This window comes from Chanos chanos, chromosome 4 (genome assembly GCF_902362185.1).
Source record: "Chanos chanos chromosome 4, fChaCha1.1, whole genome shotgun sequence".
Taxonomy (NCBI): Eukaryota; Metazoa; Chordata; class Actinopteri; order Gonorynchiformes; family Chanidae; genus Chanos; species Chanos chanos.
In genome coordinates, this window is record NC_044498.1 from 13,893,725 (window position 1) to 13,919,802 (window position 26,078).

The 26,078-nt window shown below is 40.9% G+C and overlaps 2 protein-coding genes across 3 annotated transcripts; both read right to left on the reverse strand.

Annotated features, from left to right (window-relative positions):
* Positions 1–316: 316 nt before the first annotated feature.
* aars2 (alanyl-tRNA synthetase 2, mitochondrial (putative)) lies at positions 317–9,541 on the reverse strand. Its single transcript, XM_030772089.1, has 23 exons — positions 9,519–9,541; positions 8,425–8,605; positions 7,772–7,960; positions 7,304–7,449; positions 6,829–7,020; positions 6,531–6,675; positions 6,191–6,336; positions 5,831–5,939; positions 5,668–5,706; positions 5,337–5,451; positions 5,053–5,180; positions 4,656–4,788; positions 4,403–4,572; positions 4,052–4,165; positions 3,789–3,929; positions 3,310–3,447; positions 3,107–3,210; positions 2,704–2,812; positions 2,334–2,459; positions 2,007–2,117; positions 1,719–1,802; positions 1,134–1,247; positions 317–810 (listed from the first exon to the last, which is right to left on the reverse strand). Exons 1-23 carry the CDS (start codon positions 9,539–9,541, stop codon positions 634–636), a joined length of 2,934 nt encoding a protein of 977 aa, XP_030627949.1. The 3' UTR covers positions 317–633.
* Positions 9,542–10,775: 1,234 nt separating this feature from the next.
* Positions 10,776–25,163, reverse strand: rrbp1b (ribosome binding protein 1b). Of its 2 annotated transcripts, XM_030770412.1 has the most exons (29): positions 25,105–25,163; positions 22,102–22,797; positions 21,727–21,875; positions 21,043–21,165; positions 20,619–20,771; positions 20,191–20,309; positions 19,556–19,709; positions 18,766–18,904; positions 18,084–18,211; positions 17,806–17,843; positions 17,628–17,729; positions 17,424–17,522; positions 17,269–17,341; positions 16,989–17,117; positions 16,826–16,866; positions 16,624–16,711; positions 16,374–16,466; positions 15,608–15,700; positions 15,074–15,175; positions 14,891–14,980; positions 14,681–14,773; positions 14,507–14,578; positions 14,260–14,352; positions 14,020–14,103; positions 13,709–13,813; positions 12,347–12,430; positions 11,921–12,001; positions 11,624–11,767; positions 10,776–11,167 (listed from the first exon to the last, which is right to left on the reverse strand). In XM_030770412.1, exons 2-29 carry the CDS (start codon positions 22,766–22,768, stop codon positions 11,132–11,134), a joined length of 3,372 nt encoding a protein of 1,123 aa, XP_030626272.1. In that variant the 5' UTR covers positions 22,769–22,797; positions 25,105–25,163; the 3' UTR covers positions 10,776–11,131. The 2 variants fall into 2 exon arrangements, with proteins under 2 accessions (XP_030626272.1, XP_030626273.1); XM_030770413.1 differs by lacking the exon at positions 13,709–13,813.
* Between the last annotated feature and the right edge of the window lie 915 nt (positions 25,164–26,078).

Here is a 26,078-nt window from a genome sequence, read left to right on the forward strand (position 1 = left end):
TACTGTTAAGAAGTAATGCTTTTTCTTTGGAGTAGGATGTTTCTGAGGTGATACTATATTTTCAGCCTTGGTTTCTTTTCTGGTCTTATTAAATTCTTTGGTAAATTTTGTCATTAAAAGATATATACTGAATTTGGTGCTTATTGGAGTGGAACGTATTAGAACAGTAAACCAAAAACTGACTGACGTTTCATTTTCTTTAATACTGTATTTTTATCACGTTAGAGAGTTTTCCAACCTAGAAAACCAACGCATTGAAAAATTTCATGTACTGATGTTCTATGACAATGAAATAAACAAAACTTACAAGTCATAACATGTTTCCCTGTGTCTTTATTCCTTTTAAAACAAAGAAAATACAGACCATCTTTAACAAAAGATCAAAATAAAACATGTTCCATTTTACATTCATGCTCCACTTTTAAATACGTACTCTTCTTTTAAATACAATTTTCCCAGTAACTTACAGTTAGTTAATAATGTAAATTATATACATTTATGTGTTCCCAGACAATGCTGTGTGATATTCATAAGCATTAGATATGAGGCTTAGACAGCTGAAGAGTTATCATTCCTTTCCAATTTTCATTCCCCAGATAGAGATCATGGAGAATTAAAATTCAGTGACTTTGCTCACAGTCTTTGGCCAGTTTTTTTTGCCCAGGCAAACTCCTCAGCCCACTGCAGCGCCTCCGTTATATCTGCGGTCCTGCCGGTGCCTTTTGCCACGGTAGCAGAGCCTCCTGCATTGCCACCCAAACGCAAACAGACTGCCAGGGCCCAGTCATTGGCAGACAAGGCACTAAAACCCTGGTAAGAGAGCAGGACACGTAGACAGCGTCAACAACATTGAAGTTTACATAAAACCTGACTCAGTAACATAGGGATACAGTTTTTGAAGTTGTTTGTGGTTCAGTAGTTGCTGTCTGGTGCTTGCCTTGGTCTCAGAAGTAACAGTGTAAAGGAGAGATGGCGTGATTCTTGTTGTCTTTTTTTGCTTAGCCGTTTTTAATTACCCACCTTACATATTTAAGTAAGTACTTATTAAAGTGACTATTTATAATTCTTCCTGACTTTGCTGAGTGATGGTACTAACTTCACTAGCCTTCATATGTTTCTTTGCCATACTGTACCTTTGGTACCTGACAGGCACACAGAACCTTCCCTGATGGTTGCTGGTGAGACAGGAGCATGACTAGTGAGCCTGGAACATGGTTACTCAGCTGGTTGACAGTCTTCATCACAACCTAAAGGGCCAGATCCATACAAAAAACCTTTTTATAAAACTGGGAATAAGTCTCAATGAACAAATAATTAGTTTGCCACTGGCTTGTGCTTTAAGACAACCAACATATTAGGAACATTACTATTATTATTATTAGCAGTAGTAATAGTAGTAGTAGTAGTAACTGTAGTAGTAGCAGCAATAGGCCTTATAGCAGTAGTAGTAGTAGTGATAATAGTGGTAGCTGTAGTGGCAGAAGTAGCAGTAGTAGCATTATGTAGTTGTAGTAGTAGTAGTACATAATGTTGAATACAGACAGTATGAAACACAACTAATTTTGAGTACTGACATTTCTGAAAATAAAATTTCCTATTAATATAAATCTAAAAGAGCCTGCATGAACAGGTTACTCTGTAATGTCAAAGCAAAACATGGAAAACTGATCATTACAATAATTAAAATCATTGAATGACACCAAAGCGGGACGACATACCGAAATTGAGTCTGTATCCACAATGTCCACGACCACAGTCTTGTCCGCATGCTTTTTTAATAGCTCCTCTGCTTTCCTGGCAGCCTGGAAATAACACAAATAATGACTTAGTACCACCTCCTTACAAGGAGATAAAGTGAGAGAACTCATATCAGCTTGACTTCTTTCATATAAAAAAAAATCCAAAACTCCACAAACTATATGCTCAATGAATTACCACTGAAGGCAGAAATATGCCAATCATTTACTAAGCAGGCAAAGGCAATCATGTCTCGAGTATGTGGTTACCTCACTGGTTTCCAGTTTCCTAATGGTTGTGTTGGTGCTTCTCTGTAGAGCCTTCAGATGGGTCTGAAGTTCTCTCCTCTGCCACTGTGGTATGGGTGTATTCTCAACTGCCTGTAGGAAATGGTACAGTTAACTCCACCCATAACAAAAAAACAGAGTGCCTCTTTACAACTGAGTAAAGCATGAAGCATAAAAATAACTTTTCCTTCTGTTTTGGGCACATGCGTGTTACATATCTGAGGTTTGTATCAACTTCATAACACCAGCCCAAAAGCATTAATGAACACTGAAGCGTACATAATTTGATAAATGTCTGTTAACACGCACATCAGTCAAAAGGCCAACTTCTTTGGATAGCCTATGTGCTGTCAGCAGGGTGGGGGCATTGGATGCAGCAATGCGTGCTGTAAGTGACTCCACCTCCTCCAACAGGGCCTGCCCCGCCTCACGAGCCTAAGTAACAAAAACGTTATCGTTTAAGGTTTCCATTTCACCAATAATGCAATGAGGGTTACAGAAGATGCAACATTCTCTCCTTACTTCAACAATCACATTTTCTAAACTGCTTACTTCCTTCTTCAGAACATTGGGAATTCGACCGAATCCATATTTTGTTACGTGGATGCTCTGTATTTAGGACACATCAAAAATCTTCATAGCTCAGAATCACTGAGCGTGGTAAACGTTTTTCTCTCACCTCTTTTGCGTCGTCTCCTGTGACAGCCACAACGCGGCTGATCCCTTTCACCATCTGTCGTTCCGACACAATGACCAAGTCACGGATCCCGCCTGTTCTCAACAAATGCCTGGCAAACAGAGCGGCAGTTATCTCTCACTAACAATTTTAGAACTTTTCAATAGTCAAAAGTTTAAAAGTCATCTCAGTGTATTAACTAAGGCGTGGGATCACAGAGAAAAGAACATTTTCCAATCACTGTTTTTAAATGATGAGGTCGCCAAATTGACCTCTTTCTGCTGAAGAAATTCTAAGCATTCTAATAATATGAGCCCACAGATCTGGGTGTTTGAAACAAGGCCTTAGCTCTATTTTTCAGTGGCCTTCCACTAGAAAAAAAAAACATATTGCACTACTTCCATACGTTCCACAGCAGAGCTCCACAGACATGGGTTCCTCTGTCTGGGAGCCAAGTAGATCATGTACAGGAACTCCCACAGATACCACTCTAACTGGATCTGGATACACCTGCGACAGAAGAGAGCAAACATTTAATACGTTCAGTGCTGACACCCACCTGACCAAGTCCTCATTCCTACAGTTGTTTCAATACAGAGTACCAATTACCTCATCAACTGTTCTTAGGCCAGGGATTTTCTTGGCTGTAGAGAGTGGAACTTCTTCAGTATACACAGCCTCATTCTTCTGAATGACATCCTGGATCATCGCCTCAATGTTCTGCAGCTGAGGGACACTCAGAGAGCCCTGGACAGAGATAACACCAAATGAAATCCTCTCCTTAATCTGATAACAACAATGACGATCATACAGAAATACTGATGCCTTAAAAGCTCCTCTTTGTCTACCGTTTCTATGGGACCGAGGCAAACGCCAGATTACAACTACAGAGAATATCTCCACCCTGTCTGAATACCACAGATAAGCCCGAGTGATGGTAGAGACAATCACAGATCAGTCTCAGTCTCTAGACCACCACTCAAACAAAACATCAATGTTCGAATAAGGGATACATTAAACCTAACTGGAGCACATTAATCCTAGGTAAAGGTGATTTGTGTGTGCTGGAGCTGCTGGCTGCAGTGTACCTTAACACTGAAGTCAAAGCGAAGACGGTCTGCAGCCACATGGGAGCCTCTCTGAGCCACGGCCGGCCCCAGCAACTGACGGAGGGAGAAGTTCAGGACATGCGTAGCTGTGTGCTTCACCATACAAGCCAGTCTCTGGGCCTATGAAACCAATACAGAGGAGTAGGGGGTGCTTCTAAATTTAGAGGGAATTTTCATTATAAGATATCAGCATCAAGGAGTTGGAAAGACGTGTTGCTCTGTCGGTTAAAGTGTGGACATACTTCATCTACATAGAGCTGGACTTGGTCTCCTGTCCGCAAGTCCTCTGCGACCGTGACTTGGTGGACCACATAACCTCCGACCAACTGAACAGATTCTACCGGGAACAACACGTCCTAGAAAATAAAGGGAAAAAAAGAGTGGTCAGATCATCAAACTCCTTTAACTGATCAATGAACACATGATCAAGCAAAATTACAAAATTAATCGAAAAAAAAAAAAAATCGAAATTACTTCTGTTAAGATTATTTTTCCACATTATTCACAATTGAGTATTAAACGGGACGACACGCTCTTTCAAAGGAGCACCATAAAGTGTACAGGGGGAAACGGATCTCTGCTAGGACACCAACTTGTAGTCCATCCCGTATAAAGTAGCCGTGGTCATGATCCTGTCCTCCTTGCTCAGCGTAAAAGCAGGTGCGGTCCAGAATCACGCCACAACGCTGACCCTCTTTGACCTCTGACACAAGAGCCTGTCCAGAGTACAGTGCCTGGACCGTGGCCTTACAGGGAGGGAACACTGAGAAAGGGAAGAGGTCCTGAGTTAGATACCTGAGGTACACCATTACTTGGAAATATTTTGGACATTCTGTTCACACACACCATATCTGCCATCTTCTCCCAGGTGGTAGTGGTACTTGGGTGAGTCGTCTGTGTGCGGCACCCCTCTGCGCTGCAGCTCTGCTAGGCTGTGTAGGTCGAGATGGTCTACGCTCTCGTCCTCCGACTTCTGAGCCTGAGATTTCAACTGAAGTCACATGGGAAATAGGAAGCAAGGAAGATATTTAAAAAAAAACAAAAACAATCTTCAACACAGCTGTGTTTCTTACTTTTTACCCTGATCATAAATTAACAAAACTAATTTTCAAGTCAGGCATAGGTCCAGTTATGAACCCTAACCTTGGGTTTGTAAACTTTAAATATTTGTAGACAGTTAGATTGTAAAGTATGGTAACAGTTTTCCCAGATAAGGATCTACAGGGAAAACTGAAAACTATACCTTTTCATTCTCAGCTGCTACGAGATGCATTTCAGCTTTATCCACAGCCAAGCCTCTTTCCTCAAGCATCAAGTCGATGAGATCCACAGGAAATCCCAAATTCCGATGAAGAGACCAGGCAACAGAGGCTGAGGTATAAAAATCATAGTAATATTCCTGTGTGTTAAAAATTAGCGCTAGGTACCACCAACACCTGATTTACGTAAAGTAGTAATTAATATAGCACTTTCAAATTTTCTGCTACTAAGGGCAAATAGTATGGGACACCATTTTGAAAAAATTACCTGGGAATACAGAAGTATTGCTACCCATTTTATTAACCGTCCTGTCGATAACTCGCTGCCCTTGCTTCAGAGAGGATAAGAACTGTGCTTCGTTTTCATTTATAATATCCATTATCTAAAGGGAACAAATGTTCAGTTAGAAGTTACAAACATCAGATAACAGTGTTAAAAAAAGCAGAAGTTCCAAGGCAAACCTCAGCATTTGAGTCTAAGCCACTTGCATATACCACAAATTAACCTTAGCGTATCCTTTAAGTAAACAATTACCACCCAAATAGGCAAAAAATGAGGAAAAAACTGTCCTGGGTGTCATGATGACATACGCACTTACCCTCTCAGTCTCTGTGTGTAATTCTGGGTAAGCATCACCCTGTGAGAATGAATGTAAAGAAAGGCTTAACACGAAATCCACTGACACATAGTAAACCAATGACACTGACTACATCAGCATGACTTCTGGATTAAATCTCATCTGAGGTAGAGCATCCACTCACCAGAATATGGGCTACAGTTGGTACCAGGCTTGCCAATGCTCCTGGGGGAGCCTGCAGCACCTCGGTAAAAAAACGGACTGCACGTCGCAGAATACGGCGCAACACCAACCTACAAAGAGTCAGATAAAGAGACAGGACTTAAAATCCATAAAAGACAAATTTCATGTAAGTGACATATATTTGAGTAATAACAATGATAAATATAATATCGTATAATGGAAAAAAAAATGTAAAAAATATTTTTGGCACATTTTTTTTTTTCCTGAAATAAGAACATTTTGGAAAACAGTCTAATTTCAATCTGCACTTGAGATTTCTGAATCTAGGGTTGTGTTGTTATGGCTGGTGTGAGGAACTCACTCCGCTCCTGACATGCCAGGATAGACTCCGTCTGCGATGCAAACAGACAGAGTGCGGATGTGATCTGCTACAACACGGTACGCCATGTCAGTTTTCCCCATGTCTGCTTCTCCAGTTCTTCCAGAATATGCTGGGACTTTAGAGCTCTGTAAAAAAAACGTACAGAAAAAAAACATACATTTTAATGTTATTTGGAAACTAAAATAAATAGTATTTATTTAAGAATCTGTACTGGGTCTATGAATCTTAGTACTTAGTGCAGAAAAGCTTGAGTGCCAACTGCCTAAAAATATTTAATGTATAGCGTGTTGACAGTAGTAGAGAAAACAGAGGGCGGGACCTGGTGAATAGCTGACAGAAGAGGAGTGAAGAGGTCAGTATCATAATTTGAACGTCTGCCTTGAAGCACAGTCACTAGTCTTTCCAGCCCCATCCCAGTGTCCACACTGCACTGTGGCAGAGGCCTCAGGCTCTGGTCTGCCTCCCTACAGGATAAACCTGGAGGTCAAGTCTAATCAGACTCAAAATAAAACTCTATAATGCAACTTCATCCAGAGGGCATTCACGTCATTACATTTTTTTTCCCCGTGCAGAGTAACTACAATAAACTTCATCAACACGTTCTCAGATGTTATTACCTGCTGTACTGCATAAAGACCAGATTCCAGATCTCTACGACATCTGGACTATCTGCGTTGACAAGCAAGGAAGCATTTCTGCCGCCGATGTGATCGTAGTGAATCTCTGTACATGGGCCACAGGGCCCCGTCTCTCCCATCTCCCAGAAGTTATCCTTCATCCCAAATGGGAGAATGCGATCTGGCTGAACCCTACAACAGATAAGGTCAAATGAGAGGATCCTAGGGAGGGATCTGCCACAACGATGACTGTACCTATGCTTTTATGGCATGTTCTATCTCTAGATAGAAAAGTAACAGAATGCTTAAATTAATCATGAGATCCCCAAAAAATCACTTTGACATCCAAATGCTAAAGTGACAAATAACATTACAGGTTTGTCGATGATGAGGGGGAAAAAAAGAACAGAGAGCGCTATGACCTTCAGAGGAACAGGGGAAAAAAAGCCCAGGAAGACAACTTGGAAAATCTCACCCTAAGCTGAGCCATATTTGTCGAGTTTCCTCATCTTCAGGTAAACCAGATGCTGCATCCCCGGCAAAGTAGGAGACATAAAGACGGTCAGATGGTATTCCATACTCCTCTGTGAGTAGACGCCAAGCCATGGAGCAGGCCTCCTCCTGCAGAGAATGGACGGGTCAACTGAATACAGCAATGTACTGTCTAAATAAGCCTCCCTGTTTCCATTGCATTATTAATAGGTTACATTTACTAAGATCGGTAACTCCGTTTGTTAGCACTGTTAATTTGATTCAATCTAATTTAACTTACATTTTACCAAGATTCTACAATGTCAAGTCATCTGAAGGCAGTGGATAAAGTTACATTTACTTTTCATAAAAAGGAAAATTTAAGATCTATAAGTCGTTTTCAAAGGCAAGTTGCAAGCTCTTATTTACAAAATGTTCAAGAAGTAAACAGATAAAATCCAAGCCATCACACCTTGAAATAGTCTCCAAAGGACCAGTTTCCCAACATCTCAAAGAAGGTGTGATGATAGACATCCCTCCCCACGTCTTCCAGATCATTATGCTTGCCTCCAGCGCGAACACACTTCTGACTGTTGACGACCCTTCGGTATGACGCCATTTCACTGCGAGGATCCACAGAGCCCAGAAGGATCGGTTTAAACTAAGAGACATTAGTATAATGATTAATTAAACTCTTAACTAATTGTCAGTAAAAGAAGAAAGAGGGCAGAATAAACAAACTGAAGAAAAAGCTATCGTCAACATTTAGACACATGAACTACAAAATAAGTACATTTGAATTGTTATTGTAACAGAATTCAGTACTCAGATATGGTTGTTATGTCCATTAAGAGCTTGTGCCAAAGAGGTTATAGTACAGATCTGAGCTGTTTCGTGCCGCAGGACCAGCGTATGAACGGTTAAGTCGCAAACATGATTTGTAAATAACTATTGCAGTCAGTTAGACCTAATATGTAATATCTAAAATATGTCATAATGAACACAATGTTTCGTTTCGTAACTCAAATTATTTATATGCCCGATTTCACGCGCAAGTTGCCAGCTCTGACCGGTTCCAAATGTATGCGATAAAACGTGTGTGTATTTTCTGACACTGCTAAATACCTGGTTCATGCCTGCGTTCACAAACAGTAGACTGGGATCTCCCCGGGGTCGGACAGGGGAGGACGGCACTACACGGTGTTGGTACTGTTCCTGGAAGAAATCTATGAATTTCCGTCGCACTTTTTTGGATGAAAATTCTGTATGTATTTGGGGGTACGACAGTGCCGAGCATTTTCGTATTCTTAGTGTTACACAGGTTAAATTACAATTTATGAATGTTCTGTGACAGGTTCTAAGCAGCTTCATGTGTGCTGCCATCTTGCTGTTTGGCTTGGGTCAAATGTCAATAACTGTCCAATCATTGCAAAGAAACAATGTGCCGCATGTGTTTGGAACGATATTTCAAAATAATAGCCTAGTGTTACAATACGAACCAAGAATAATCGCAAATTTAAGAATTAAACATATAAACACATTAGCAAGCAGTGACAACAAGCCTCTTGACACTGTGGAGCAATGTGCTTCTTCGTGTTCCCCAAATAATTACAAAGGAAACTATATAATAATTTATTATGTGTGACTGGGTATTTTCCTAATGAGTGATCTGAACATACGCTATGCCAGTGTTTCTCAATCCTGCTCCTGGGGGATCCCTGCTCTGCATATCCTCTATCTATCCTTGCTCCAAACACACCTGCTTAGTGTGATTAACATACCCTTGATTAAATCAGGTGTGCTCAGCCAATTAAAAGTGCCACTGATACGTTCAGCCAGGGCAGTAGAGCAGGGAAAGATGGAAAACATGCAGAGCAGGGGTCCCCCAGGAGCAGGACTGAGAAACACTGCACTATGCAACACACACACACACACATTGGTGAATTACTGTGATAACCAAATTATGAAGTGGGTCTTAAGGAGTATAAAACTCTGCTGCAGTTTCATGCAGATGCTTCTTTAAATTAAATGAACTCATAATTGTGACTGTACCCATAATAGTTATTCACTGTACTTAATGTGGCACACATGAAGATTTTTTTTAAATTTAATAAAAAAAAAAAAGCTGATAAAATGCTTTCAGCCAAAATATCTACCGGTTTTCTGTGGTCTGTTTGTTTTTATTTTAAATTTAGGCTAAATAGAGTCTAAATTCTTACTGCTTCACAGGGTAGAACACCATTTCACGCCTCGTTATTTTAAGCTTGTTCGGTCTCTTGATTAAGGGAGTGTTGATCTGATTAAAAGCGTGAATAATAATGTCCATGATTAATATCAATCAAGGAGGCAAACCAAGAGAGACTATGCCAAACACTGAGCCTGGAAACAATGGTTCGGCTGCGATGAAAAACACATTAAAATCTCACAAAATTCCAAATTTGTCCGATTTTGAGAACTGTGGCCAATTTTTAATGAACGCTCTCAGTCATTTGGTTGGTTAGTGTTTGTCTGTAAATCTATATACAGTACTGTCTTATGGGCTAAGTAATCCTGCTACCATGAATTTCATCCACCTGAAATGTTTACTGTATATCATATCTCATGAACAAGCAAAATACTAAAAGTTTCAAATAAATTGAGAATTTAACTCAAAATAATCAGTGGTCCCTTGGAACAATCAGTGCCGTTGACACCAGAGCCTATATTTATATGTATGAAATGTATATGAGATGTCACATAATATATTTGTCAGCTGAATTTAAAGACTTCACCAACACTCTACACATATATTGATAGACTGAACACCACTGGAACTCTGTAATATGTTCACGTTCCATGAAAGCGATTAGAATGTAAGGAAGCAAGATATTTCACTTAACCCAACAACACTCTGAATTCATTTTAACGTTTCTGTGCAAAGGTTTGCGTTAGCGACTTCATTTGCTTCATCGGCTCCATTATATGTTTCATTTAAATGTGTACTCCATAAATGTGAGGACTGAATTGTACGTAATGGAAGAAGTAATCAGAATACAATCATCTCCAGATCTTCATTACATTGTTTTATTTCATCATAAACCACTTTTTTCAGCAGCCAGCTACAAAAGGTGTGTAAAGCTTGTGTAATACCAACGTACCATGAAATGTTCCTTCTTTCTTTCTCCGTTCAGAAAATTGATATGCAAACAACAAGAGAGAGAGAGAGAGAGACAGACAGAGAGACAGAGACAGACAGAGAGAGAGAGACAGACAGAGAGACAGAGAGAGAGAGAGACAGACAGAGACAGAGACAGAGAGACAGAGACAGAGAGACAGAGAGAGAGAGAGAGAGAGAGAGACAGAGACAGACAGAGAGAGAGAGAGAGAGAGACAGACAGAGAGAGAGTGTGAGAGTGAGAGAGAGAGAGACAGAGAGAGAGAGACAGAGAGAGAGAGTGTGAGAGTGAGAGAGAGAGAGACAGAGACAGAGAGAGAGAGAGAGAGAGAGAGAGAGCGCAAGAGAGAGAGCAAGAGAGAGAGCAAGAGAGAGAGAGAAAAAAAACCTGATTGCACTTGTTGATGTGCTTTTTAGGCACATGCACTTTCCCTTTTCGTTAACACTGGATCCTGGTGTTGTGCTTGGAATGTGAAGATATCTCTGACACAGCCAGAAACTTGCTCCATCAAAATACAAATAACATGTTCGAGTATTCATACTCCCTCCCTTAATGGTCCTAATTTTTTTCTACAGTTCTCACATTAACTACAGTACAAGAGAATATAATGAAATGAATGCATAATAGAAATAAATTTAAGGCATTTTGGCAGTTGCTTTGACATCCACGTTGTCGCATCAGACAGAGGTTCCTTCTTTTGGTTCCTCTCCTTCCTGCAGACAGACAAAAGGACGTTTGTATTTGAGGATTTGACATTACGGACTGTTGAAAACAACTGATTATTTTAAACAGCAAATCAACCCAGAGATCCTTTGGGGTGTCTCAACCACATGAGTGAAATCATTCACTGAGGCCCTGTATATACAGTCTGTCAGTCAATCTGAATAAGGAGTTCTCTGTTTGCTGTTAAATATGGCAAGCACACAACTGAGGGAGCATAAAGTACACAGGCTGGTAGTAATGTATGGTGGAAAGGTGTGGTAACAGACATACTTAGAGAGTGAGAGAGAGAAGTCTTTACAAACAGAGTGGTAGGTAGGTTTGTACTTTATGCTAAGAGGAAATACTTAAAAAATTTAAGGTTTTCTGTGAGATGATATTAGATCTCAATAACAGACCACCAGACCAATGTCAATATTTAATACGTAGTTGTGTTGGGTTGGCAGTACCTCGCCCTGTATCTGGTCCTGCAGGGTCTTAACAGTCTCTCTCTCCTTGGCCAGCTGTTCCTGTGTGGTCTTCAGGAGCTGCTGCAACTTTGTTGCTGCTTGGCCCAGATCCTTCGTCAGTTTTTTTTCCTTCTCCAATCTCTCCTACAAAAATCCACAAACCAAAATGAACTTCATCCATAATCCCACGACAGTCTTTAGCTACTACAACAACAACAACAACAACAACATCCCGTCACCAAGATCCGTCAAGCAGGTAAGTGCATGAGGACAGATTAACGAGGAAATGTTAAGTACCTTTAATTCAGCAGTTGGGGCTTCACCGGCAGCCTTCAAGGTTTCTAGCTGTGCCTGAAGATCATTTACACACTTCTGGGCCTTTAACAGAGACGTTGTTTATTACTTAAGTGACTCTTCTGACAAACAAAGTCCTTAAAAGGAAACAGTTATGCAAACCGATGCCTCTGAATCCAGACATACATATTTAAAATGAACATTCTGAATCTTCACTGAACTCACGTCCCTTCATCTGAGACCATCAACTATTTTAGCCGTCAAGTTAATAGCATATCTATTTATAAATAGGTGTGACAGTTTAAGGACAAAAACAAACGTGAGATTACTGGTGGTCTGCAGAGCAGAGGACAGAGACACACTTAATATCAAGGAAAAAACATGAGCATCTCATGTATCACACTGCTTTGTTCAGTGTGGCCCAGTTACCTCTTCATAGTCATTGGTTAGCTGCTGTCTGATAGCTTCCTCTGATTGCAGTCTCCCCTCAGACAGCTCCAGCTGGGACTGCAGCTGTGGGAACAGCAGAGCGCAAAGCACAGAAAAATCAGATTCAAAATGTGCCTCCAATCAAATCGCTTCAAAAAGGACAGGGGTGTTTCGTGCATGGTGAGGTGGGACGGGGGTGCCGCCTATATGACTGCAGGTTTTCACAGAGGTGCACTGCTATAGCCCAAACAGAAAGGTTAGGGTGATGGAACACGTTTCAGACATGAAAAAACATCGGGTCAAAACAGGGTAAGCACAAAAAGTATCCAAAAACCACTCAACATAATGCACCACAAGTCAAAATTGAAGCAAAAAAAAAAAAAAAGTTTGTTACTTTTATCCTAAGCTTTTTGTTAGCTAGCCCCAGAGTAAAAATAAAGTGAGCGAAAAACAGCGAATTAATAAAAAGCTTCCCAAAAAACACTTAAGCAGAGGACACACAGTAGCCCAGTAGGTTTACGAGATCAATCATGCAGAGGAGCCAACAGACAAGGTTAAGTCAAAGCGGTTGAGGCCCTTTTTAAGAGCACACAGTCACACACATGCAGTTAGCACAGATAATAATTAGTGCCAACTGTAAGTTTCCACCTTTATGGGAACCACCAGACAAAATCAATTCAACTTACATCACAAAAATTCAAGTCATGGAATGGAACCTAAATTCAAAGACCATGAGAGTTCAGAGGTTGGGCATTCTATTACTGTAAAAATCCTGTGTCAAATCCAATGAAGACTTATTTTCAGTCTTACAATCTGACATTACTGCACAGTCTGGCTCCAGAGTTTGAGTAAAACCAAAATCCTCAACTGTACACATACAACTACAGCTGAAATGACACTGAAAAGGTCCACGTTCTTATTTTAGTCAAATTTGTAGGTGGATGTGAACATTGCTCTTGTTTCCAACCCATCCATCACTAAAATGACTGACGTTGGACACTGACTCTTGATTTCAGCAAAACAGTTTACATTACTGAAGTCCCATTAGTTTACATTTTAAATGAGCTTTATATTCTTTATTCAGCTGCAAGCTTCACTTTCCCTTATTAAATCCAAGTTATTGGAACTCAAACAACAAGTGCAGAGAAGGCCACTATAAAACTGAATTCTAGAAGTACTGTGTGCCAAAGCTGAAAGGGAACGCTTTTAAGGCTGCAGTGTAATGTTTAACTGAATCCTATGTGACATCAAAATCATCTTTTTTTTTTCTTCTTCTTCGTTTTACTCTCCTAGAAAGAAAAACCTGTCTGGTGATTCTCATAAGGCTTTGCAGGGTGCGATGCCTTGTCTTGGCACCCTGACCTGATTGGACTCTTGAGTTGACTCTAGCCCCGTAGAGCTCCCCTGCAACCCGGACGCATCCTCGATCTGTACACGTTCAGTCACTTCCCTCAGCTGCTGCCTGACCTGAAACGGAGAGCTGTCACTCACAACACAGACACCTCCCACACACAGACCACTCCTCCACCTTTGGAGGACCTGGTGGACCACTAAACTGTACTTGAGACGACACGGCATCTTCACTGCGTGTGAGTTCGTGGCAGGGTTTTGCACTGAAAGATCTTCGCTTCCTAAGAGAGGGAGGCAGTAGACGGTTAAAGGCTCAAACTTACCGCTGAGAGCTCCATAGCTTGTTTTTGAGCCTCAGACTGGGCCTTTTCTAGCTGGCTTTGAGACTCTGATAATAAGGTCTTGAGCTAGAGGAAGGGGGGGAAAAAAAGGAGTCAAGCAAGGAATATAAGCTGGAGACAACTCCTTATATTTGTGATTAACAATGCATGAAATAATTAGCTTTCAATATGAAAGGAAGCCTCACAGGCTTCCTTTTTCACCATTATTGTAGGTCTGCTTACCTGGGACACTTCTTCTGCATATGTCTGGCTAAAGTTTATTGACTCGAGCTGTTTCTCCAGCTGTGCTTCCAGGAGCATCACCTGTTCCCTCAACTGCACAGATCACAAAAAACAAATAAAAAAACAACAAAAAAAAAAAAAATCACGTTACAAGAATATTTGCAATTACATAAAACATCTTAATAACAACAGTAAGGAATTCCTTAAATGGGACTACTTCACAACTAGCATTTCAGTGGAACTTGACCTGCTCTGCGTTCTGGTTCTCTGCTTTCATGGTCTCCAAGGCCACCTCCAACATCTTCACCTGCTCAAGAGCCTGTGTGACAAGGGCTGCACTTCAACACCACATATAGAAACAGCAGAGCAACATGGTCAAGTACCAGGAAAAAAAAAAAAAGCTCAAGGACAAAGTTCTTACGGTTTGGCGCTGCTCATCTGCTTCTGCCACCTTGGTCTTCCACACTTGACCCTCATCCTCGACGCTCTTCTGAAGGACTTTCAACATTCCCTCCTGCAGAGAGAAGAGGTTAAGTCATTAAAAATGGTCCACTCTGATTCATTGGGACGGCTCTTCATGGAGAAGCCATTTATTGAAAATAACCATCAATGAGACACGAGGGCCCCTTACCGTTTCGCTTAAAACAGTTCTGTACTGATCGCATTCCTCTCGTAGTGTTTTTTGAGACTCTTCATATTCTTTAAGCTTCTGTAGCAGCTCCTGAAAAAAAATCCAAAGTTAATTTTTTTCAAGTTTTTTTTTTATGGTTGAAAGCATGAACAAAAGAAATACTGTTGAGGCTGATTGTCTTACTGTTGATTCTGTGGTTTCCACATTCTCTTGAACATTCTGGACGTGCTGATTTCCCTTAAGGCTTTCTTGTGCTTTTTGTACAAAGTCTTCCAACCAGTTGCTCTAAAGACAAAAACCAGACAAAGCAAATGTTTCACATTTAATCTTTACAATTCTGTGTACGAGATTCACTCCACAGTCCACTAATACAGGGGTGGTCAACATTCCTTTTAGATAGCTGCAGTGTCACTTCAACTCTCCACACAAACGCACAAGCTACTCTGTTAATCTAGGTTATAAAGCACTTCAGAATGTTTGATTCAGGTATGATTAGGCCAAAGTGATTTAGAATGTTATCGTCCACGAGGAAAGTCAAGCCAAGTCAAGCTCTAATGCATTTGTCTAACACAAAAACATAGACCTCGGAATTCTCCAAACGACTGAGAAGATTGGACCCTTTCTTTCTACTGTAAAAATAGAATCAGAATTGGCACACATTGAAAAAGCTCCCGCACTATAGATGTTCTTCCCAGATATCAGCAGAATTCTCATTACCTGGTCTGTTTCGATAGAGACATGGGGAAAGAGGATCTGGAGGGCATTTCTGGTCTCTGTCTGAAAAGAGGTCAGCTGCTGCTCAAATTCACTCTGCAAACAGAGAGTTAGAGTCTGAGCAAGAAATTTAACAATTTCATATGTGAACTAAATGTTATCTCCAGTGTACTTACAGTTCATAAATTTTATATATATATAGATAGAGAGAGAGAGAGAGAGAGAGAGAGAGAGAGAGAGAGAGAGAGCGAGAAACCCCCCTTTTTTTTTTTTTTTTTATCTGAACATTTCAGTGTTTGTGTTTAAATCAAATATGTTTAAAACTGGATGTAATATGACAATGTGATTGCCTAAGAAGACAACGAGGAAAAGAAAGATCATATATGCAAATACCCAAACACATCTACCTCTGCACATAATTTACAGGTCAAACTTTGGGGTGTACTGCTAATTTTTTTTCAGTCCTGATCTATCATGTTTTGTATCATTATCTGCCAATTAACATTCTCACTCTCCATTGTCGTCTAGACTCATGTAACTTAATTTGCATGATTTGAGGTCAAACCTTAATTCCAAATCGTAACAAATGTTGTATATGATCTGTGCTGCAAATTTCAGTATGGGAGGTTATGTACAACAGCAATATCACAAAACTCTAAAAATCTGACTTTTTAATTCATGAAAAAAAAACCAACATAAAATTGGGCAGTTTATACGGCATTGCCCCATTTATAAAAATCTGAGAGAGAAATATATGTGTGCTTCAGACCTGTACAGCCTTGGCCTGGCTAAGTCTCTCCTCATTCATCCTCTCTGCTGCTGCCAAAGCTTCCATCGCCGCGTAGTTCTTCTCACGGAGTTCCTGCTCACGGAGAAACGGTTTGACAATTTAACTCTGCACCAAGTTTAGCAGATGTATGTATAGACAGCCATACTCCAGAGTCCAGACACATATACTGGGCAATAGGAGTGAAACGTAATCATCCAGGTAAAACACAGAAAGAAGAAAATGAACTCACGTTGCTCTTGTTTTTAACTTGTTCCATTTCATCCTTCAATCGCTGAAGCTCATCTTCCAGAGAGATCATATGAGCATCTTTTTCCAGACTAAAAAAAAACAAAACAAAAAAAAAAAACCCACATGGGCCATCATTGTAGAAAATAAAAATTCTCATGAAAGGCTAAGATATAGAGATAAAGCTTTGAGAAATGCTAACATACCTTTCAAACGGCTGTTCAGACTCACTGACGCTTTCACCTTGCTGAAACGGAACAATGAAAGAAAAACTTGAGGCTGAACGGTGAAAAACGCAACACAAAACTGTCAATCACCTGTCGATGATTTAAAAATGTCAGAGATGGTAAAATTGTGTAGATGTCTTACAGATTCTGTGCTCTTCATCTCTTCCACCTCGGTCTTCATCTGTTTCAGCTCCTCCTCCAGTGATGCCACCTTCTCATCCCTCTCTTTCAGACTGCTCTGTAGCTGCTCAACCTCTGCTGGGCTTTCAGACTAATAAAAATTTAGAGCCAAAAACAAACCACAAAAGAGACCCTGTTTATTCAACATGTAAGCACAAAGCTGCCACGGTCAGCATACTACTGCGACAATGGTTTGAAACACACATTAAAATGTGTACAAGTCAGTGCATAAAACTACTTACACTACTTGTGCTCTCCTTGATCTTCTCAAGTTGTTCTTCAAGAGATGCCACTAAGCTCTCCTTCTCCTTCAAACTGACAAAAGCAGTACAGTCAATCTATGTGACGGCTAAAGCAAAAGTGTGCTGAATACAGACACGTGAGTACAATCACATACCAGTTCTGTAGTCGCTCAATCTCCATTGCATCAACCTGTGCTGCTCCTGACTCTTCTTGTTCTTCAGGTGGTGATGCAACGTCCTCTGCCTCTTGAAGACTTAGTAAAGATCAAAATTTCACCAGACTACAGCATGAGGAATATTCAAAACGCGTTCCAAAATGAATTCTTATTCACACTACGAACAGACAAACTTCCATATACCTGTTCTGTTGAGACTGTGCACTCTTAACTTGTTCCAGTTCTTCTTTCAGCTGGCTCAGCTCTCCTTCCAGTGAAATTACCTGGTTCTCCTTCTCCTTCAAACTAAACAAAATAAAGAATCTTCAGACATCTGTAGCTTAAGAAAATAACGACAAGTTCAAATAATTACTGAAAATACCTGTTCTTCAGTTGTTCAATCTCTCCAGAGTTGTCAACCTTTTCAAAACAAAAAAAAGAAAACCATTAAAATGTTAAGAACTTACCACATAAAATGCAATTTTCTGTCAGGCTCTAAAAGTCTTTGAGTTAGTGTGTATAATTCACAAGAACACATACTTGGCTTAACATGTTGAATTGACACTTCTCAAAGCCTTAAACCTTTCATTTCTAACATTTATTAGTCAATGTGTGTATCTACTATTCGAGCTCAAAAGCGCTTTAAATTATCTGACTTACACTCTCAGCCACCTCGACAGTCTTCTCCACCTGAGCCTGGTCCTGGTCGACCTGTGCTCTGACTTCTTCCAGTTCAGCACATTTCTCTTTCAGCTCAGCCTCAGTGCTGGCCACACGCTCCTGCAGCTCTGCACAGACAATACAAAAAAAAAAAAACACTCAGGGACGCCGCTGTGTGTTACTGGCCTTTGGGCATGACCATGTGCATTGCACTTCTTTTACGTGACGCTTCAAGAGGTTCATCTTAGGAGGCCTGGTAAAATTTTCACTGTTTTTCATGTTTGATTCTTTTTCCCCCTAGACAAATCAACTTTTAAATGATGGAAGGAGTGAAACCACAAATAAACTGGTTGTGTTACACTTCAAGTTCTTCTGTTTTTCTTCTTGTTTGAACAATGATTAAAAAAAAATATATGTAAACCTCCCCCTGGTCTTAACCAATCCAGTTTACTGGAAAGTCATTCGCTCACATTACCATGTATTGAATTACTACATACACACCTACCAAAACATCCTTCCTGGATGACACAAACAATGAGAATCGCATGTAAGAGTGTCAGGTTGCCGAGCTGTCATTGTGTGTGTGTGAGAGAGAGAGAGAGAGAGAGAGAGAGAGAGAGAGAGAGAGAGAGTGTGAGTGAGAGAGTGAGGACGGACAGATTGAGGAATGATGAAAACTGACCGGAGACGACGGTTGAGTCCTGCTGGGCCTGATTCAGCTGGGCCTGCAGTGCCACACTATCCTCCTGTGCCCGTTGCAGTTCCTCCTTCACCTGTTCCAGTTTCTGCTGAAGCGTCTGCTCACTCTCCGCACGACTGGCCTGAGGATGACATCAGAGCTCAGAACACCACATCCACGTGCAATACATGAACAGTACAACAACACATTGGTACAGAGAATTATCTTCTCAAAAATAATAAAAAAAAAAAGTTGCTGAATGTTTCATAACTACTTCATTGAAATTTCTCAACTAATCATCACAGTTTTCATTAAATGAATTACTATATAAAGTTGAACCATTATATGTAAAGACATTCAGTTCGAGGAGAAGGGCTGTGGACACTGATCATAATTCTATCACATCTGTTGGTAGTCCAGTTTATACCAGTCTAATACCCCCCCCCCCCTCTAGCATATTTTCCACAACAGGTCTCTTTCCAGTTGGATACAAACTACAGAGGCACACACACACACACATCCACCACCACTGACCCTCTAAAGATAAGCTCTCCAGCTAGCCGTGCCGGAGCCAAAATGTTGTCTCAGCATGTGGCTGAAGCGACCTCACGGAATTCTTGCCCAAAGGAAAACGGGGTGGGCATGACAGAAAACAGAAAACAATGCACTGGAGAGTGGGGAAGGAACAGTAACAACTCCCCCACCCCTCCCCCCATCCACTGTCGCTATGCATTCAGAAAGATCAAAGGAACGGGTCGCAAAGGTCAAGTCCCAACAGCCTGAGGTACTTTACCTGCATTTGGGCTAGCTGTTCCTCAGTTGCGGTCATCTTGGCTTCCAGAGCCTTCCGGCGCTCCTCTTCAGCCTGCAGGGCCTCGGCTCTGTCGCCCAGCTCACGACTCAAACGCACGCAGTCCTGACGCAGCTTAGCCATTTCTGCATTCTGCCTGCACAGTACAAGCGGGAGGAAGGGAGGAGGAGACGAAGCAGAAAACAGCTGTTACACTCATCTATCAAACAAAATTGAAATCTTAAAACAAAAAGATGTTCTCATTCTGAGTACGTGTCTAGCAATGACTGTTCGTGCATTTTTCTGAAGTGAATCATTACTTCTCGTGCCCATGAAATTTTGGAAATACAGACTCAGGTCTTCCAGGACCAAGGTTTAAAAACTGCTTCACATTAGCCAAGCTAGATCAAAGACTAGTTGAATACCCTCCCTAATAAAGTTAATTAACCAAGGTACATGCAATAAAGCACTTGGCCCCTACAAAGCCTTAGGGGGAATACTGTTCAACAGAGGATTTGGTTGCAAGCTTTCAGTGAAGCACGTTTAATATTCTTTTACCAACTGGCATGTAGACATGTAAGGGCACATGTCCCTTAACAACCACAAGTCTGTGTGTGTGTGTGTGTGTGTGTTTTTACCTGCTCTCTGCCTGGCTGGTAGCTTGATTCAGGGCATCTCTGAGGATTGAGTTCTCTTGCTGCAAACGGGCCAGCTGAGCATTAGGTCCATTCTCCAGCTGTTCCTGCAGGTTCTGGATCTGTGTGTGTGTGTGTGTGTTCATACAGAGAGGATGATTACATTTATTCATGTAGCACACATTAAAGTCTGTTGCCTGAGCTTTGAGCTTGCCTGCACTATAAAAAAAAACATATGTTTTCTTCACCATCATGTTCAACAACCGCAGTTTGTCAAAAGGGGAAAAAGAGAGCTACGCGATACCAAACTGCCCTCGCGCTCGATATCAGAGATCATCTCAATGAGGAGCACACGGTCACATTGGGGGGAAAAAATGAGAGTCGTTTCATTTGGCATGGGGAGGACATGGTGAACCAGTGTAGGGGACAACCTTGGTGTTGAGCTGCTGGGTCTCAGCCAAGTGCTCCTGATAGGTGGCCTGCATGCGGTCTTGGAGAGCCTTCATCTCCTGCTCACGAGCACCCAGCTCAGAGCTCAGACGCGTCTCTGCGGATGCCATCTTAGACTTCTCATCGCTCAGCTCCTGGGTTAGCAAAAATACAACGAAAGATAAAGTTTTATGAATGTAGAACCCAGGACACTTTTTTTTTCCCCCAAATAAAAAGAATATGTTGATTTTTATCATTTCATCATTTGATTTTCAACTCCGCGTGACCAACTAATATTTCACAACATCAGAAGATCAACTAATATTACATTACCACATGAATACTTCTAGAAATTCTGAAGTGTGCTATTGAAATACAAGCTTTCAGTCACTCCTGCGTTTTAGGTGTAGAATCAGAGGGAGTTACCTTGGTGAGTTCCTTCAGGCGATTCTTCGCGGAAGCGGCCTCCTCTTGCTCCATAACCAGCTGCTTATCCTTCTCCTCCAGCTGTTTCTTCAGTGCAGCCAGGGGGTCACCTTTCTGAGAAGCCTGGCCATTCAGAAAGAAGAGCTGTATTAACAAACCACATACCCCAGAGAACCTTCAGACTGCCTTATAACATTTCACGCTATGTTATCTTCTCCCACACAGACTGATCAGATCAATAATCCTATATGCAGAGACAGGAATACTTGGAGACAAACCTATTAAATTATTCTGAATCTTATGAGATGAATCAAACCTCAGTGATTAGTATTTGTCTCATGATCTCCTCAGTGATGAGAGTGAACATGCTTTTATGATTACTTCAATGTAGATACTAATAATATCTTAAGTCGCTCACTAGACAATGCAATATTGGACCACAGAAGAAACACATATTCAAAATTAGTATGCACTCTTCGTTATGATTTTTGCATATATCATAAAAGTTAAACACATACTTTTAGCTCACTGAAAGGAGGCTATTAATCTCAAAAGAGAACACTAAACTATTCCGTTTTTATTTACATGGTATTGAAAGGGTTAGAGTTTAATTCACCGGCTAACATTGGCTTTTGAAAATTAGGCAGTGGGGTAAACAAGAGGAGGGAGAGACAACTGCTGTACCAGTTGCCAGGTGTCTTGACCAGACTTCTCACAGATGATCTCCACAAGTTTCTGGGCCTCTCCTTCACTGAAGACCATACTGGTCAGGGTGGATACCAGAGTCTTGAAAGGTAACAGGAGAGGTGCATCAGCTGTATCCGCAGGAACAGCTAAGAACAAATGAGGACAGCAGGGAGAAGTTCGTAATAAATCAAATGAACATGACATTTTCCAGTCACTAGGAACATTCATAAACATGACCGACAAACACACCCATTGCTTTCTGGGGAAAAAAAAAAAAAACTTAACGCATTGGGATGCAGTAGAAATGGAACAGCTATGCAGGGGAACAAATTCATCACATGAGGAGGAGAGAAGATTTACACATACACATACCTGGCTCAGCCTTCTTCTTAGACTTTTTCTTGGACTGAACTTCAGGTTTTGGTTCATCCGGTTTGACTGGGGCAGCCGGAGCTGGAGCAGAAACCTCCGGAACAACTTCAGCAATAACTGGGGCCACAGCAGTAACCAGCACCTCCTTAGCAACGACAGTCTCTTGCACCTCTACTGTCATAGCTGGGGCTGGTTCAACCTTGGCCACTTTCTTCTCTTTCTTCTTCTTCTCCTTGGGGGATGGGACAGGAGGAGCCTCCGCCACAACAGGAGCAGGGGGAGGAGCAGGAGAGACTACCTCCGCTGGTTCAGCGACGACTGGCTCGGGAGCAGGGACAGACACAGGATCGGGTTCTGGTTCACTAATATCAACAGGCTGTACAGCCAGTTCAGGAGCAGGTTCTGGTACTGGTTCCGGTTCTGGAAGCTTTCCATTAGGCTTCTCTTCCTTCTTCTTGGCCTTGTTTTTCTTGTCAGAGGACTTCTTCTTTTTCTCAGAACGCTGGGGCTGGGTTTTGCCCAGCTCCCGTCGCTGCTTGGCCAGCGCTTCTTCATAAGAGGTCTCCTTCATGGAGAGGGTGGACACTAGGGCAATTCCAATGGCTGAGAACACCATGAATCCACCAAACACCATGAAGCCAAGCGTCTGAGGGTCGTACACGTCCATGTCTGCTCAGTCCTGTCCTTCCACTAATTCTAAAATAAGAGCAATGGGCATGAAAAGTGATTTTTTTTTTGTCGGGTGAAGTGACTGCATTGCATCTCTGTGTGAAATTATAAAATCTAATTAGACTCTAATAGCCGAATTCACTTGTACCATTTACATGCATTTTCAAAAACCAAAAAAAAAAAAAAACGCAAAACATGTAAAATAATTGTAAAAACACATTTCAAGGAATAATGAGTGATAATGATCTATACACTCCAGAGAAGCCACAAAACAGGAATTAGAGAACACATACAAGGGGTAAATGTATCAGACCCAAGCATTTACATTGTGACATGGTTCACTGAAAAGGAAGGATCCCCAATGCAAACAGCAGCGAATGATGGTGGCTAAGAAAAGACAAATGTCCAAGTAACTCAGGGGCAGACCATAATATCTCCCCTCCTACCAAGAGAGAAGTCCTTTTCACTAAGAAATGTGTGTTCAGTCACTCACGACCACTGGAGATCACGTTATGCAACACCCTCCAAAGTCCTAACCCCCATAGCCACCCCCACCCCCTACTCCCCCAACAGACACACACCCACCCATGGGCGCTCACACACACACACACACACACACGAAAAATTGCAAATGGTTAAAGACTATGTCTCCAGTTTCTACGGATACATTTGTATGCAGTAACACAACAATAAAACTTCCCCCATGTGTTTGAACTACCAAGAAACATTCCTGAAAGGAATTCCTAAAGGAAAAGGGCCCTGGTTTCAAGCTTTGGCCAGCCAGCCAGCCAGCCAAACACACCCGCGCACACACACACACACAAACACACACACACGCACACCACCTGAAAACACACAAAAAAATTCAGGTGAAGAAATAATTATGACCGATTTAAAAGAGACATGAACTCCTGTTGCCTATTAATATTCAGTTAGCATGAACAATTACATACCAATGTAAATTATGAAACTTCTCATGCAGCAGCATTTTAAGAGAGGGGGGGGGGCGGTGCATAAAATCATCTGCAAAATTACATCTAGTGAATAATAACGAACCATCTAAAAAAGTGTGGTATGAAAGCAATTATGATTTTAAAAAGTAAAAGAAAACTTACTTAAACAGCACACAAGTAAAGATATCGTAGCTCTCAAATTGCCAATGATGCAGGTACACACTGAAGGGACAATGTCTCAGATGACTGGTTTGGCAGATTTTTTACTACGCAAAACTCATATTAAACAAGAGGAAACTATCACTCGTCGTTGATACAGAATTGCGACCATAGATGAAAAACCAACACTTTACCCTTTAAATTCGAGGAAACCATGGACTTCTTTTTCGGTGTCCCAACAGACAGTTAACCCTTTCTGCTGTCTCCCTTGAGTTATGTAACTTTGGACTAAAAGAATGCTAACCTGTGAACAGCCAACTCATCATCACTAATTTATTTCAAACTACTTTTAAGTCATTGCTGACATCCTATACAACTTCTCGAAAAGTGCCTCCGAAAAACATTCAATATTGACACATTTAAGTTTTCTAATCTTTCAGCGACTTTTGACAAACACTCAACTTTCATATATATCAAGAATGATAGGTCAGTATTAACTGCATTCAGAATCTAGATTGCGGAGCCATGTGTATTTTGATATAAAAAGCCACATGGTCACATTTTCTACTGGAGCTTTCAGTATAACGTTTCTTCTTTCCACATGGAATCCTAAAACGATCAGATACGCGTTAAGTTCTACGGAATATCATCAGGCGCTTTTGAGTTGTTTGAGAATGCCATAAAGTACATCTGAAAGCGCCTTAAAATATATGTTTGGTACGCAAATTTTAATGTAGTTACTTGAATGAAAAGAATGGCCGTTGTGAACGACATTTCATGTTTAAGTGAGATTATTCAAAGTGAAATAACCAGACACTATGGAAAACAAACTGCAGAAGTCCGTGAAAAAAAGTTCTTTACCCAGAAGTTCAGTCATTTGGCCGACAAAATTAGTCAGTCGATCTCTATCTAAAAACACAACCCTCCACGACAAGAACTCCGAACAGACCTGATCTCATAAAACAAGAATTGAAACGTGGAACAAGCAAAAGATTTTTCAAAGGTAATGAAGGAATTTTGCAAAAATGCAGCGAATCATCTTCTCAAAACACACACAAAATGACCATCCATTCATGCTGCAAAGTACTTTGTTACATTGTATAAAATTTTTGAGGAAAAAAACTAAAAGCGATACAATATTCAAAGCTCCTTGATCCTAAAGCGCCTTTAATTATACAAAAAAGTTTTCGCTCTCAATAAAACTTCACAAAACGCTTCTTACCCCAGGCTCCTTATTTCACGGATTCGGAATAGCCGCTGACTGTGGTTTCGTGGCACTTTCTGTGAGCTGGCAAAGAGCCCGCCTGTGGCCTGAATACTAAGCGCGTACAACAGATCTCATTGGACGAATAGCACTCAATCATCGACCTTTAAACCAACCGCATCGCGATTAGTCTCCGCCAGGAGTTGAGAGTATGTTGAAAAAGAAATGTCACTGAAACTGAAGTTTTGATTTTGTCCTGGGACTTGTAGTTCATGTGACGACTTGATTGCATGGCTGAGCATGGTTTAACGACTCTGGGGAGAGTCGATGCAAATTGCTACCCGAAATAAACATAAGCTTTGTGAATTAAATTGCTGTTGGTCTTAACTGTATTCGAAAATTCTACAGCAATATCAACAACGCCATATTATATGGTCCATGAATTTGAATTTACAAACTGTGGTAAAAAGCTGTTAATATTTTAAATATTATTTTCTAGCTATTTCTTTCTTTCAATATACGCTCACAAAACGTGAAATGTTTTTTTGTTTTTATAAAATACACTTTCTTATTTATTAGAGTTAAAAAATTTAAATAAATAGTTAAAGAGTTAAATACTCTTTACTTTGTCAGCTCACAGGTGAGACGCAATCACAATAGGACTGCTTTTGTTGTGCTGATTCACCCACGAGGTTTATAGTTTGTCAAATGGCAGGACTGGTAAATAGTAAGCAATATAAAGTCATGACTGAGAGGATCAAGGTATTCGCATTGGCTACCTGATGGGATTAGGGATGGACGTTTACTCAGGTGGAACTCCACAGACTGTTTTCCGAAATTCACAGGAGAACACACATACTCACACATCCTTGACGTGTGTTTGCTTCCTAAATGCTTGACAAACACATGTTTGGCAAGAGACTACGACAAATCCTGGCACTGGTTAATCATTATCATCCTCATTCAACACAGCCATTTACTCTAGCAGGGAT